The sequence below is a fragment of the Mesoplodon mirus genome (genome assembly GCF_964341445.2).
Source record: "Mesoplodon mirus genome assembly, chromosome: 8".
Lineage (NCBI taxonomy): Eukaryota > Metazoa > Chordata > Mammalia > Artiodactyla > Ziphiidae > Mesoplodon > Mesoplodon mirus.
This window is the reverse complement of record NC_138984.1, coordinates 85,337,612-85,353,743: the sequence shown is the minus strand read 5'-3', so window position 1 is coordinate 85,353,743 and position 16,132 is coordinate 85,337,612. Positions and strand designations below refer to the sequence as shown.

Genomic DNA, 16,132 nt, shown 5'->3' with positions numbered 1-16,132 from the left:
TGAAGGCGCCTCGCAAGAAGAATGTTAAGAACATCGTTTCTAGAGAAAGGGTCTTGTTAGGTTTTCATATCACACAGTAATCTCTCACATATTGCTGTGCACAGAGTAGTTACTCAAGAAGTTTGTTGTGTTGAATCACACTGAGTAATATAATATATGGTAAAACATCATTACAATAGGACTAGCCCAAACTTCATTGAAAAATCAGAGCTATGGTGTAAGAAAAGTGATTAATAGTCTATCTAGTCTATCACATATAATTGAAAGTAACTTTCCTGTCAGATATGTTGTGTAACTAAGTCTCTCCACTCACTCAAGGGTGGGCATTTACTGGATGTCCTCTCTGTGCCAGGCACCGTGCTAGGCTCTGTGCACAGAAAGGTGGACAAGACAAAATGCTTCCCTTGCAGCCACTCACAGCCTCATGGGGACAGCCAACCAGAGAATGGACAGTTACAAAATGATGTGACACGTGGACTCTGACAGGTCCAGATTTTCTTTCCATCTCATTCCTTTCTTTTGACTGCCAAGTTGATGGGGGTGTCTTGGTAAGGTAGAATAAAGACGCAAAGGCTTTATCAGGATAATAATTAGCAAGAGGGGGGTTCATTTGTCTTAAAGGAAGAACCTGAAGGATTCAGGTTCAGGTTCCCCTGAGCATGAAAAGTTATCCTGGCCTCAGAGACCTTGAGTGTACTCCTCAAGGATGCAGGCACTCAGCAATGGAGCCCTGACCCTGGGGAGAGGCAGGATGGGGTAGAGAAGACCAGCAAAGGGGAAGGGGATGCAGTGTAGACGCGAGGAGGAAAGGGACTCCTGGATTTCCACATGGGTGGATTCTGCATGGAATGACATGGTGGGAAAAATAAAGAAATACCATCAGTGTCCACAAGTGAGATTGATACCCTCTTAGATGTTGGGGCATGAATGATGGTTACTGCTGTAGTGGAGGTGTGCTCAGTGTCCCACAGGTACCCATGGGATGAGGAAAGGAGAGGTTGCCTAGGTCAGGCTACACAGCAGATGTGGGGAGGGTGACAGAGGTAGGAGAAAATGGTTTGAAATCTGAAAACTGTTCAGTAAGGCTCGAGAACAGACCACATGTCCATAGAAGCTGACCCCATTGCACAACTTTCTTATTACATGACAATCAGTCAATTACCACGATTGTTCTTACCCTCAACAGACTTGGGGGGCAGGAAGTACAGCTCAGTGCTGAGCAGAAGATGCTCCCCTTGAGGATGAAGAAAAAAAGAGAGGGTGGGCTGAGCTGTCCTCCTCGGGGATAGAGCCCACAGGTGACAGAGATTTGTAATAGTCATCTTCCCCATCAAGCACTTTGATTTGGCTGCAACAAAGGAAAGAGTTTCAGCAGAAGAAGAAAACAAGTACAGCAGTCATCAATGGGGCAGCTTAAGTTGTGTGAGTACTTGGAACAGGGTTGGGCCCCAACACTGAGTTGGGGGGGGCAGCTTATGGTACCTCAGGGTCTCCCAGCCCAGAGGAACTGGCGTCTGATCCACAAAGCCTTTCACATCTAGGTCACACTCTAATAATGGGCCCAATTTAGTGGTATCTGAAAACTGTAATCATATTGCAACTTAATTTATGTGAATTAACTTGTCTGGTTCCCTCTAGATGAGAAAGTTCCCTTCCTGATCTTCTTTAGTTCTCAGACTAGTACCAATTACCTACCTCACTCCTATTCTTTTTTTTTTTTTTTACATCTGCACCTTTTTTTTTTTTTTACATCTGCACCTTTTTTTTTTTTTAACATCTTTATTGGAGTATAATTGCTTTACAATGGTGTGTTAGTTTCTGCTTTATAGCAAAGTGAATCAGTTATACATATACATACGTCCCCATATCTCTTCCCTCTTGTGTCTCCCTCCCTCCCACCCTCCCTATCCCACCCCTCTAGGTGGTCACAAAGCACCGAGCTGATCTCCCTGTGCTATGCAGCTGCTTCCCACTAGCTATCTATTTTACATTTGGTAGTGTTTATATGTCCATGCCACTCTCTCAGTTTGTATGACAGACTCTAGGTCCATCCACCCCACTACAAATAACTCAATTGCCTTTCTTTTTATGGCTGAGTAATATTCCATTGTATATATGTGCCACATCTTCTTTATCCATTCATCTGTCAACAGACACTTAGGTTGCTTCCATGTCCTGGCTATTGTAAATACAGCTGCAATGAACACATGACTCTTTTTTTTTTTTTTCTGCGGTACGCGGGCCTCTCCCTGTTGTGGCCTCTCCCGTTGGAGAGCACAGGCTCCGGACGCTCAGGCTCAGTGGCCATGGCTCACGGGCCCAGCTGCTCCGCGGCATGTGGGATCTTCCCGGACCGGGGCACGAACCCGTGTCCCCTGCATCGGCAGGTGGACTCTCAACCACTGCGCCACCAGGGAAGCCCACATGACTCTTTTTGAATTATGGTTTTCTCAGGGTATATGCCCAGTAGTGGGATTGCTGGGTTGTATGGTAGTTCTATTTTTAACTTTTTAAGGAACCTCCATACTGTTCTCTATAGTGGCTGTATCCATTTACATTCCTACCAACAGAGCAAGAGGGTTTCCTGTTCTCCACACCCTCTCCAGCATTTATTGTTTGTAGATTTTTTGATGATGGCCATTCTGACCGGTCTCACTCCTATTCTTAATTGAGATGCTAACAAGCAAATCAGCCACAAACTCCGCAGTGTCCCTGGCTAACCATTGGGGGAAATTCTCCTTTGTGTACCTTTAAGGCCCACGGGTAGGGGAACGTGGGAGAAGGGGACTATTTGCACTGCATGGAGTGCTCTGATTTGTGGGAGAGTTTTATACAGCCTGATACATGTCTCAAATTATGAGGACAGTACAATTTCCTGGGATAATTATGAAAAATAACACTTGCCTTTTGGTGGCAATTTCAGTATTTTCAGACAGAATAGATTCAAGTTTTGTATACTTGCTACTGTGAAAAGTAGTTTCTAGTGTCAATAATAGTGGTGATATCCCCACTGCATATTTTTAGAAGCCTCTCTGGAAAGTTTTGCATTTTCTATAATATCACAAAGGACCCCTTCTGTTTACAGTTGCTTAGAACTAAGAAGACAGATATTTACCCAAGTTTTCTTGGCTTCCTCTTGCTCCCTTGATATTCTAGAGTTCCCTGTGGAGAGGGCCAAGAACACACAGTCAAAGGAAAGCAGCAAGTCGTTAATTTTTAATTCAAAGTGATTTTGTGTTGAATGCAAGCAGATGCTGATAATATCAGAAGTCACAGCATAATTTTTTTGATCAAAGGGCTCAAGTGAGCCTGATGAAGCATGCATCTTGCTCGTCTTTGATAAACCACATCAATTATTCACCGTGAAGGCAGACATCCTGACATGAAAGCAACAGATAAAGGGCCTAAGCACATGTTCAAGAGGAGAGTATAAGAGAGTGGGGGCGGGGCTGGAGGGGCTGGAACAGGTATTAATAACAGAATTATTAACTGGAAACAAAGCCAGTGAAACAGCTTTATGGCCACTTTGAACTCACATTTAACTGGTTATAGTACATGGTGTCCTCAGGACTACTCAACATTTTGGGCTGCTGACATCTTCGGTGAGGTGTTCGCTGCTTCTGTGCAAGACCATTTTCTGAATCTGCAACAGGATAGCAAAACTTTACTGTAAAGCATCTGAGGTTTTGGGAAAACTGAGTGTAAAATTGCTCATCACATAAATGCACATAGCAGAAACTCTGTCCTGTTTTAACGGGCACGTTAGAGCTTTGCTAATATTAGGAGAAATATCATGCTAAACACACACACACACGGATTGCTAAGTGTAAACAAGGGCAGCTGTCGGGGACTTTGCCTTCATCTTTCTTATCTGAGTCAGCAGTCAAGAGTGAAGGAAAGAAAATTGGTTTGTCCATGCTGGTGAGGTAGAGGTTGGTCTTCAGTCTTTGTAGAGTAGAGAATGCCCTCTTGGTGAGATAACTCAGTTAAGGCAATGAAGGCAATCTGGGGCAGTTTGCACCACATCCTACAGTGAGAGTTCAAAGACATCTGGAGCACACACACTCTTGGGTAGATGAGAAGCAAACCTTTTGGTGGGATACATTTTGGGGGGGATACATTTTGGAGGGCAAATGGCTTGAGCTAGTATTTTCTGAAATGCTTTGAACAATACCACTGATCCATGCAGTCTCTGGAGGTAGTGTAAAGGAGAAGGGGAAAGGATGATTTCATGATTTCACGGAGCAGCCTCTCCGTGTTAGTCCTGATTTTGGAACCCTGGACCAAGAGTGTACTAGAAATTAAGAAACCACAGGTCCAACAAAGTCATGATTTATTTCCCTTCCAAGCAGATGATTTTCATGAAATCTGTTGTCCTTTTGGCACTATATCTGAATCAGGATTCAGCAGTTCTAACTTCTTGCCAACACACACGCGTGCACGCGCGCGCGTGCCTGCATGCACGCATACACAGCCGCCATAAAATACTGCTCATGAATGTCATGGTTTGGAGAAGACATATCACTTTCTTGGACCAAGGGTATACCATAAACTAATTATTTATAAAAAAGAGTTGGAGCTTTGTATTTGGAAACATAGATTGATTTCATTAGCGATTCCTACTATACAAGGAAATTCTGGGGGAATTTTCTAAGTGAAGAATGACTCAGCAAGGACCATAATGAATAGTGAATTATCAATTTCCTAAGTATGAAGTTTTGCATTTTTTTTTTGAATTGGAACATATCTATGTTTGAACAAGACTATTAGAACCATACAGGACTTTAGGAACCATCCATTCTAAATACCCATTTTTTCACAAAAGGAAAAAATGAATGACACACCCCAGTTTAAGTGGCAGAGCGGGGACCCAACCCTAGATCTCTTACCTCCTGTTCTAGCAGTTAAAAAAAAAAACTACAGCGTATTGTCTTTCTTAATAAAAAATTGTTTTAAAAAGTCAAATTTAAGTAAAAGCTCCATGAAAAAATATTAATTAGCATAGCCATATGATGGTGCTTGCAGAAGGTTCCAGTAACCTTAACAGACATCCCTGTCCACATCTTCAGGAACTGCGCAGAGAAGAGGATTCCAACCTCTTGTACTGGCATCATCCTCAGAGTACAAGGAATCCAGAATTGATAAGGGTACTTTCTGATAGTTCCAACATACCTACCTCCATACGCTTTATGAAGTTTATATTCTGTAATATGGTAGAACATGAGGTTCTTTTATGTTATCTCCTCTGATTCATAGATTAATGAACAGAAACATCTGGAGTTAAGGTTGCTGGTGTGAGCATGCACTGGAGATCTGACATCTACTCCCTCTTAGACTTTCTACTATTACAGGAATTCCAAACTTGACAACTCAAAAGACTGATCTTAAATAGTTTTGGGGTTCAGCTGACATTCAGCCCCATTCAGTTGGACTTTATGTAAAGTTTACAATTGATCAGAAGCTTTTATTTTATATTCTCAACTGGGAATGCTTACTAAAAGACGTGGTTCGCAACTTTTGCTCTTGATGAACTTGCTGTTTCATAGTTGGGTGTTCTTTTCCTGATTCTTAGAAAGAATTCAGTTATTGGATTGAATTTTACCTATTTTAACATTTCCCATAAATTAAGACAAACCGTTGGTATCTGGTGGTATCTATACCATACTAGAATCTAATGTAAGCTGGTGTCTGATTTAGCATCAATTTTTTTTTTTGCGGTGCACAGGCCTCTCACTGTTGTGGCCTCTCCCGTTGCGGAGCACAGGCTCCGGATGCGCAGGCTCAGCGACCATGGCTCATGGGCCCAGCCGCTCCGCGGCATGTGGGATCTTCCCGGACCGGGGCACGAACCCGCGTCCCCTGCATCAGCAGGCGGACTCTCAACCTCTGCGCCACCAGGGAAGCCCTAGCATCAAATTTTAATTTTCATTATTTTAACTTTAATATCTCCATATTTCATGATGTTTTGCTAGAAGTGCCACAACTTCCAGGTGCTTTGTCATTGGAACAAATCTGAGTATTACTGATATATGATCGATCACAAGCAACCAAATAAATAATTGGGAAATGAATCATCATTCAATTACTGCTGTTGGAACAACTGGATAGCAATATGCAAAAAATGTAACTTAAATATACACCTTATAAAACTTATTCTATATGTAAGGAAATTTGCTCAGTATTGTAGGGAAGACAAAAAGAAAAAAGACAAGGTCCCTGCCTTCAGTCTAATAGAGGACAGTGAGTCTTAAGAGGTTAAGTGACTTGCCTAAGGCCATAGCTATTGCTGTTGGACTCAAATTAATTTTTTTTTATTCTAAATCTTTTACTTTTCTCAATATACTTCTTGATTCTCACCAGCCACAATAAATTCCAGATGAGCTATATAGTTAAACATTTTAAACATTCCCATAAAAACTTTAGAAGGAAATGAAGTAGACTATATATCTTAAATGTGGAAGAAGATATTAGGGACAAGGATGGGTTCAATTATACTAAAGTAAAATATTCTATATGATGGACAGTAACAAAACCTTAAGATGAAAGAAAGTGCAACAGAAAGATAAAAACAAATTTAAAAATATAGACACAAAAGTCTATTATCCATAATGTGGAAAGGCTGAGGCAAGAGAAAGATGGAGAAATATTTATACATGTTGAAATACAATTATGATATGAGATATTGAAAAACATTCAGCCACCTTGACAAAGAGCTTCAACTAAAACAATTACTACTGTCTTTCTATTAATTAGGATAAATCAAAAAGTAAAAAGACAATGTGGGAGAGGCCCCAGGTGCACAGATGAGTCCATAGGCTCCACTTCTCCTGAAGTTACCTGACAATAGATAACAAAAGCTAAGCAACTTGTTCCAAGGAACATGTCCCAACAAAGTAAATCAAAAGAGAAAAAAATACCATTTGTATGAAGATGGATATAATACTTTAACAGAAAAAAGCTAGAAACAATACTTACATTAACAGAAAAAAGCTAGAAACATGATAAATATTTGATAATTGGGGACAAGTTAACTCTGAGATATAAATATGATGTCATACCATGAAGGCACCAATGAGGATAAATATGGGTATGATACTGATAGATGAAAATTCAGAAAAAGAAGCAAATACAAAATAACATATGGCACACTGATTAAATCTAAATATGTGTACACTTTGAGAAGTTTGTCATGATTTTTTTCCCTTAAAAATTTAAAAATAAAAAATGAATGAGGTATGTAGGACAAAAATTATGATTTCTTTCAATATATAAAGAAACTATAGGTAAGAAAGGCTAAATCTGTAAGTGGCAGAGTGGAAGCTTAACCCCTGTCTTTTGACTCTTGAGCCAGTCAGTTTGCTCATAGGAGATACAAAACAATAGGGTTATCTGGCACTTTCCTAGTTCATTTGACTAGTTTATGTAGATAAGCTGGGCAGTTCAAGTTTGAAGATATACATTAGAATATGAGTTATTACTTTGAAGACAATGATGTTCATATTGTGTAAGTAGCCAACTTGCGTTTCACATAAATATTTGTGAAGCCAAGCCAAATTCTCCAGTTTGTAATACTCTGGGTGCTACCTACCTATTGTGCTTTTTTTTTTTTTTTTTGCTGTACGCGGGCCTCTCACTGTTGTGGCCTCTCCCGTTGCGGAGCACAGGCTCCGGACGCACAGGCTCAGCGGCCATGGCTCACGGGCCCAGCCGCTCCGCGGCATATGGGATCCTCCCAGACCGGGGCACGAACCCGTATCCCCTGCATCGGCAGGCGGACTCTCAACCACTGCGCCACCAGGGAGGCCCCCTATTGTGCTTTTTAAAAGTATATCATATCATGAATACCAGTTTGAACTTAACATAGGTTCTCTTTCCTTTCAGGAATCCCTGTACATTTCTTTTCCCCCTGCACTTTTTGATTTCATAGTTGAGACCTTGAATACACCGTTCTCTTCTGAGTTGTCACAGAACTCTATAATAAACTGGAGATAAATCTGTCAGAAAATGGAAGAAATATGGAGAGAGTTTCAAGAGCACCAGGAAATGCATACTCCTTATTCCCTAATTCCAGATCATTGTGTGGCGGCACAATTGGTCAAGTCCTTGGTGACAGACAAATGGCTGAATTTAGTTGATAGCTTTGTTCCGTAACTTTAAACAACTGGTTTGGAAATTTAATATTTCAATTTTCTATATTGAACATGAAGGTATATCCAAACTAGAGTTGTCAGATCAAGTACAGGGTACCCAGTTAAATTTGAATTTCAGATAAACAACCAATACCTTCCGAGTGTAAGTATATATTCAGAACATACTTACATTAAAATGTGATTGGTTATTTATCTGAAATTCAGATCTAGCCAGGTGTACTTTTTTCCCCCTAAATCTGGCAACCCTAATTCAAACACAATTTTAAGTTACAAATGAGGCTTTTTGTTTTCTCTCAGGGTCTCAGAGATGAAGAAGGAAATGACTTCCTTTACTCTATTTGACTTGCTGAGTTACAGCTATTTTGGCCACAAATGCTCTTGCCTAACATTGTCCCCTAACACTTAGTTTCACTTACCAGCACCCATTACAGATGTGCCAGTTCTGGTAAATTTCCTAGCTGGGCTTGCAGCGGGGCAAGGACAACCACAGGGACGGCAGGATGGCACATGCAGCCCAAATATTCCCCATCCTGGGTGGGACAGTATGAATTCCAGGTCCCTGAGGAGTGGACAGGCAGTGAGCAGGGTTCTTGGGAGAGGGCATACTGGGAGAGCCATAGTCTTTGCACCGTCCTTGAGGGCCTCTGCAGACATGGATACTTTCTGAGCAGTATGACTGATGATCTGATTGCCATTTTGTGGATGAGGCATTCCGAGGATCACTTGCCAAGTAAAACATCCCCCTGAGCCCTTGAGTCAAACAGAGTGTTCAGCGTTCTAGATTTACAGATGGCAAATCCTGTATAGAGTTACGAGATACACCCAACTTAGGGTCATTTTCTTCACACTACAGTTGATGTTCAGCTTTTTAAAATACCAGTGCTCAGATCAGGACCTTGATAGATCGATCTGTCTGTCTATCTATCTATCTATCTATCATATATATATATATATATATATATATGACACGTATTTTATCTCCTTAGGTGGTTCTAATGTGCAGCCATGCCTTGAGAGACAAGGTACTAGACCATCTTAAATCTTCCCTTCCCAATAAGAACCACACTGGCAGAAAGTCTGCAATAATCTGCACTACCTTAAAGACGCAGTCTTTGGAAAATTATGGAATTAGGGTTGCCAGATTTAGGGGAAAAAAAGGACACTGAGCTAGATTTGAATTTCAGATAAACAACCAGTGTGTTGTAAAGCAATTGCTCCTGATCTGCTGAGGCATGCGCTATGTCAGGGATGCTCAGAGCCTTGACAGGGAATAGAAGGGGAGAAATTATGTCTGGTAGTTGAAATTTTCAATTTTAAGTTATGACATGGAGGATGATAACCTCTGTGGTTAGGCTCCTTGCTTTTATATCTAAGGGGTCTGAAGCCCAGGGAGCTTGGGGCCCTCTGCTGGTCTCCCCTCACAGCCTAGCCTTGGACTCAGGTCTTTTGATTCAAACCTCAAGGCCCAGGCCATGGCCTCTATTACGATGCTTTTTCTTTAAATGAGACGTTCTTATAAGTTTTCACCTTACCACATCTAACTTCAGGAGGGACGAAGGAATTCAGTAGGCTTTTGTAAAACACACACACACAACCAGAAAGAGAGATTTCTCCTGGGGTGCATGTAATTCAGATCTTCCTTTCTAAGATGAAAGGAAAGCTACAAATTTTCCCAGTTGCCATGTTATGTCATGAACAATCTTCTTCAAAATTGCAAAATTGCTACAAAGAAAACATCCCTGAGTTAAATTAGTGCCTGTGGAAGATGGTGGAGTTATAGATTTTCTATATGGAATTCTCCCCTTATTAGTTAGGGAAGTGGTAATAACTTCCGCTGAAACGATTTCACAGCTCAGGTCCTGGCACACACTCAACAAACAATGAATGAATGAATGAATGAATGGTTACTATTCATTATTCTTGTTAAGGACTGTTGTATCTCTGTGGTCCACTCTTTGTTTCTGTCAATTGGAATATTATTGCCAAGGACTTTCTTATCCTGGAACATCTCTGGGGAACCTTAGTCTACCAAGGAGGGGGATGAAATTGGCCTTTTAAAAACAAGGTTCATTAAGTATTTTTTTTTGTATATTCTTTCAATATTTTTTCTAGGAATATGTATTCACTTTTTTAGCCAAAAAAAACAAAACCAAAACTTAATCATTCATCTAATTTGTTACTACTTTTCCCCACACTTAACAATAAAGTCATAAATGTTTTCCCATGATTTAATCTACTTTAAAAATAGTATTATACTTCTAGAGTTACATTTTTTAAAGTAATGAATGAACATGATGTTTAAATAAGTTAAGCAGTGAAAAAAAAAAAAAACCCAATCCCATTCCCATAATAGTAGCAAATGATGGAACAAGTTTCTTATCTGTCTTCCAGTTTAGTCTAAATGGCATCATTTCTAATAGTTGCATGCTATTTCATTTTATGAATGAACCGTGATTAACTTATACAATTTCCTGTTTTGGGCATGGAAGTTGTTTCCAATGTTTTTCTCTAATAAACAATGCTGTGAAGAACATACTTATAGTTTGATCTTTGATAATTCACATTATTTTCTTAGGATAAATCCCTAGAAGTGGAATTACTGGCCGAAGACTATACATATTTTAAAAACTTAAAATTTTATTTCCAATTGCCTTCTAGGAAGTGGGTGGTAAAATATACTTCTACCACCTGTACCTGAGATTACCTGTTTTTGAAGGCCTTCACCAGCATGGGTCAGCATCTTTAAGAAAAAGCCTGACAATTCAATAGGTGAAAAAATGGCACGTCATTTGTTTTGATTTGCATTTCATTGATTACTTGAGAGGGTAAGTGCCCTTCCTTTCCCCCTTCCCGTGTTATTAGCCATTTGTGTTTCAGGATTCCTCTTGAGTTGGAAGCAGCAGCAAAGTTCAAAGGTCCTGGCTGGACCTAAAAGGATGGAACTAGTTGCCTGTCTGGTGTGAAAGGATGAGAGGCCCCACTGGCTAATAGGTGTAGAGATGCCCATTTTTCAAAATTACCATGTTGTGGGAAAGTATTTCTCAAACTTCTTCATTCATCTGCCACTTAAGTATTTTTTGCTATATTCGAGACACCTGTACTATTCTTTATTTAATATTTTAAAATCAGCCAATTTCTTTTTCTCTTAAATACATTTCTTTAAAAATGAAACTACTACTGTAAAGGGAAAACACGTGTCATTTGCCATAAATAGAAGTAAACCGTAAAGTAAATACAGTAAGAACAAAACAATATTCTCACAGCTGAGCTAGGTTCTGTTTCCCACAGAACATTCTGGGCTTCTTAAAGGTTTGTTAAAAAGACAGGTGAGTAAATGTGAGAGGAGCTTAAGACATACTAATATCACTATGACTTTCTCCTTAACCTGAAGAATTTAAACTGAGGACTGTAAAAGGAGTAACTTTCTTCTACACAATTCAGTGTTATTTCAGGTCACATCCACACACCATGTAAAATCAACTTGCAGACCACCAGAGGTCCATGTCCCACACTTTGAGAAACATGAATGTTACGGAAGAAAAAGAAAGTCAGAAAAACCTGACTATGAATCTCATCTCTAGCACTTGTTAGAAGTCTGAACTCACTGATGATGATCACGCAAGTAAGGCTGTAGTGAGGATGACAGATAATGTATGAAAAGAGAAAGCATGGCACCTGAGGCACAGCAGGTGCGCCTAAGGGGTCGTGATTCTTGTTATATGAGAGTGATTCTCCGTCCTGGTTGTACATTAGTATCACCTGAAGGCCTTTTGAAAAACGCCTCAGCCTTATCCCTGGAGATCCTAATTCAGTTGGTTAGGGTTAGGTCTCTGGCATTTTTATTGTTTAAAAAATGACCCTCCCCCTTTCAGATGATTTTAATTTGTAGCCAGGGTTGGAAAAACCAGAGATTTAACTCTTTCCTAAGAGCTTAGGTTGATTTTGCAGATTAGCTAGCTGCATCTTGAAAAGTTGGCCTAGGGTCAGAGAGGTTTTGAGATGGCAGAAGGAATTCTGGGAAGGGGAAGCATCTCCAGTAGAGCTCCCAGCATTGTCAAGCATTTTCTTTGCACTGGAAGCTGGCTGCATCAAATGGCTTGAGCCCAAAGCAGACATTAATTTCCCTGGACACTGGGAAAATAATTTCTCTTATTCCAAGAGAACAGTTTTGCTGATCATGGAAACGTGTCTGGTTTCCAGAGGTACGATGCTGCTCAGTGCTCTTCTGGAGGGTTCAGTATGAATGCATGACAAAGCTGAAAAGCCATTTGGACCTAGTAAGACTCCTTTTAAAGCAAAACATAAAACTCAGGTGTCAGGAGATTTGAAACTAGTCAAAAATGTTTAAAATGTGCAAGTTTAGAATCAGTTATACAGATTCTAATGGGTTGCTGTTGGTTTTCTTTTTGTTTTACTTTGCATAGTGGTCAGATTGTATCATGTCCCATCTCTCTGCTTTTAGGAGTTTTCTAACTGCTTATTTTCATGTCTCACAATATTCCTTTCTAGCCAGTTGTCTTCATGTGGGATGACTGACTTCCTCTGTACCCTCTCTGACAATGGCTCTTCTCTAACTTTGGTCCTGTGGCGGGGGGCAGGAATTAAGGCCAAAATGGCCACTCAAAGTGTGCCCAGTGGGAAAACAGCATTAATTCAGCTTTTTCAAAAATGTCAACATGAAAAAAAAAATCTAAGACCTGGATCTGATGCTTAGTGGACCCACAGCACCAGGCAGCAGGCTGGGAGATATCATTTCTGGAGCTCCTAATGAGATGCAAATCACCTAGTGAACTCCTCCGGAGCTGGGAAACAATGTCCTAGGTAAAAGCAGATAAAAATGGAACGGAAGAATGTCTTTGAAGATTGGAACGACATTTTAAATGCTTGAGGATATGGGACACCAGATAGTGCTGGTTTTTACTATACTAATTGTGAATGGGTCTTTGATTGCTCGTGGCAGGGGATTCTGGGGTGTTCATCCCCACCTCTGCCTGGCTCTCTAAATTGGGGACCTGGTTCCGGTACCTGCTGTTAGCGTGCAAAGGGCCGGTCAGCTGTAGTGACACCAGCACTGGACTTGGGGTCAGAAGGCCTGGGCGTAGTTCAAGTTCTGGAACTTACTGGTATGTGACCTTGGGTGAATTGCTTAGCCCCCTGGGCTGCCATGTGTTATCTGTGAAACAGGGGGTTGGACTAATATAGTGATTTTTTCAAGAAGGTGGTGATGTGGGACATTACAGCTGTTCTTGCCTGGAGATTCTGAGCTGTTCTCCTAGGAGTCATGCTCCTTCCTAATGTGTGAGCAACTGTGTGCAGTGAAAGATGTACCTGATGGAGGTTTTTTGCATGAAACCAGTGTGAAAGCAGGTAAAGGGTGAGAACCATTAGTTGAGAGGCTCTTTAAGGTCCCTGCCAACTTTAAGATGCTGTGACTACAGATTTCCTGCCGCTTGGCCTCTTAGTACCTCATCTGCAAAATGGACATAAATGCCGTTGACCTTACTGGCTTGTTGGAATTTAAAGATGACCAAACAAAATGCATTCAGGGCTTCAGGGAGGAAAATTCTCCACAACTACACCAGAACTTTATTCTAACGGAATTCACTCATTTAAAAAGCAATGCTGCACCAGGTGGCCTTATCCGAACCCCTTTCTGGATCATTTGGTCACTGATGGACTAAAAGACCACATTTTAACCAGTTACTGCCTTTCCCCATCTGTGAGCAAAAACTGCATTGGACAGGTTAATATCGTACAACTGTACAAACACCCACCAAGGTCCATAAATTCTAAAATATTTTTACAGGTAGAGAGAGCAGTCGTTAGTATGGATAAGTTGGTTCGGGGGCGATTATATACACAAATGACTGGCAGGTGTGCGCACGCCTGTGGGCAACAGTAGAGAATGTGAATAACAGATGAAATGAAATCACAGGTATGACTTTTGTTTGCGTTAAACTAATGAGATGCAAAAGTGAGATCAATGCAGTATTAGTGGTGAAAAAGTAGATCACTCTGGTGCTTTCAGTTTTAATCTCCAAAAAACCAATAAAATCGGAAGTGTCTGGGGAAACAAAGTTAAATAGAATATAATTATATTTGGGTTATTTTCCTATCTTGTGCTTCATGTTGGAAAAAAATTCCTTAGTACACTGTAAATTAAATCTGGTTCAACTATCCAGTAAACATTTAAAGATTTATAAAAATAGTGAGACACAAAGTTCCCAGTTCTCTGCTCAGATCAAGAGTTTAGACTTTGGTTCTTTAGGGTCATATAAAATTATTTAATTTCTTTGCCTTGTTTTCTTACAGTTTGATATGAGGTTAATGAAAACCCTTTATGAAACCATACACAGAATAATGACCTCTCAAGCTCTCCACTTCCCTCTATTCTCATGGAAGCTTATTTTGTCATGAGCAGGTCCTGAGAGATCTGAGTTTGAGTTTCTCCACTGGACTCAAGATCTTTCAACAAATTAATGTCATCAGCTTTCTTCCCTTTTAAATCCCCCTTCTCTGAGTCACCTGACCAGTATGCTGCAAAAAATACATTCCAGCATGTTGCAAAAAAACAAGCCAAGCTTAACCAAAGTAAATACAGCTATTATCCACATACCTGAAATGGGTATCTCCTGTGTTATACAGTGATTTAGGCCTAGACAAGGAAATTATCACCTTCACTCAGGCTTCTCTGTAGTGACTTTGTATACTGACACATATGACCTGCTCTTATCACTGAGTTCGACCAGACTAAAAGACAGTTCCAGTGCAATTTAATTTTAAGTTTCCAAACTAACATATTTCAGGGGATTCATATCAGTAGTCCTCAACTCTTGAACCCTACAGGAAATGCTCTTTCAGTGTTTCCTGGCTTAGTCAAATGGAATTTCAACAATCTGAAGCCTGGTAGCATTTATCCATTTATCTGACATCAGAGTGAAAATTATGTTAACAGGAGCTCTCCACTGGAGCAACCTTGGACATGCGTGATGGCGCCGGGAAACGTGCCACCAGCTCTGGAAGGGCGGGAGCTCCTGGATGGCTTGGCACCTTCCCACTTCCAGCTCTCACTGTCTCTCACCCTGCGTGAGATGGGGACCCAGCAGGGAGGGGTTAAATGGGTTGAGAAGCCAGTCCAGCTGGGGGTCATTAGCAATCAAGGAGCAGCATTAAAAGGCAGCAGGAGACTAAGGGTCTCTGACAGCCTTGGCTCTGTGCACCATCTGGAAGGACAGAGGCTGTCAAAGCTGAATTTTTTTAAAAAAGGACTTCATGGAGACCCCTTTCTTGGAGATACAAACATGAACAGTGATGTCGTTTTCCAAGTGGGTCCCTCCTTTTTTGAGAGCAGGTCCAGGTAGCCATATTTCCAGGTCAATCCCTGGTCATAATGGACCAGTCATTGGCACCTGAGGTGGGACCAGCCCAAGAAACTCTGACTAGTGGTTTGTTAGTGGCTAGTGATCAGAACACCCATGCTGGATAATGAGGTACCAGCATTGTGAAGCCTGAAGTGTGGGGCAGAGTTCACAGCAAATAACACATTTATCTGTAGTCTGTGCATTATAATCCAATCTGTGATGAAAAAGAGAAAACCTGACAGCTTTACTTAGGATATGCACAAGTTGATCATTCAAGCTGTAATTTTTGACACAATAAAAATTTAAAAACAAGTCATGGCTCACTTCCTAAGGTCATTCTAAGGCAATCTGTACAAAGAGGTGGCAGATACAGGCAGTCACAGATGTCACAATTGCATCTACCTGGTCACTAACTCAGTTCACATTATTCATTAAGTTGCTTTTCTCTTCTTTTTCTTTTTAGACTTTTGGGTCCCCCTCCCCCTTCACCTTATCTATAAATAAGAAAGAAAAAATGTTTAAAATACAGAATTTTATTTCTTTTGGTCATAGATTGTAGGCTTATAGAATAAAGAAGCCTCATAACATGATCTTTAAGATATATTACAAAACTAATTTAGA

The 16,132-nt window shown here is 40.6% G+C and overlaps 1 protein-coding gene across 1 annotated transcript in view; it reads right to left on the bottom strand.

Moving 5' to 3' along the window:
• Window positions 1-1,209: 1,209 nt before the first annotated feature.
• MYO3B (myosin IIIB) overlaps window positions 1,210-16,132 on the bottom strand; it is a gene marked incomplete at both ends in the record, with an annotated part of 398,588 nt that continues 383,665 nt past the window's right edge. Inside the window, 3 exons of the mRNA XM_082630334.1 lie at window positions 1,210-1,348; window positions 3,116-3,162; window positions 3,537-3,643. Of these exons, the coding sequence (XP_082486460.1) occupies window positions 1,210-1,348; window positions 3,116-3,162; window positions 3,537-3,643 (293 nt within the window). The remainder of the gene's footprint in view (window positions 1,349-3,115; window positions 3,163-3,536; window positions 3,644-16,132) is intronic.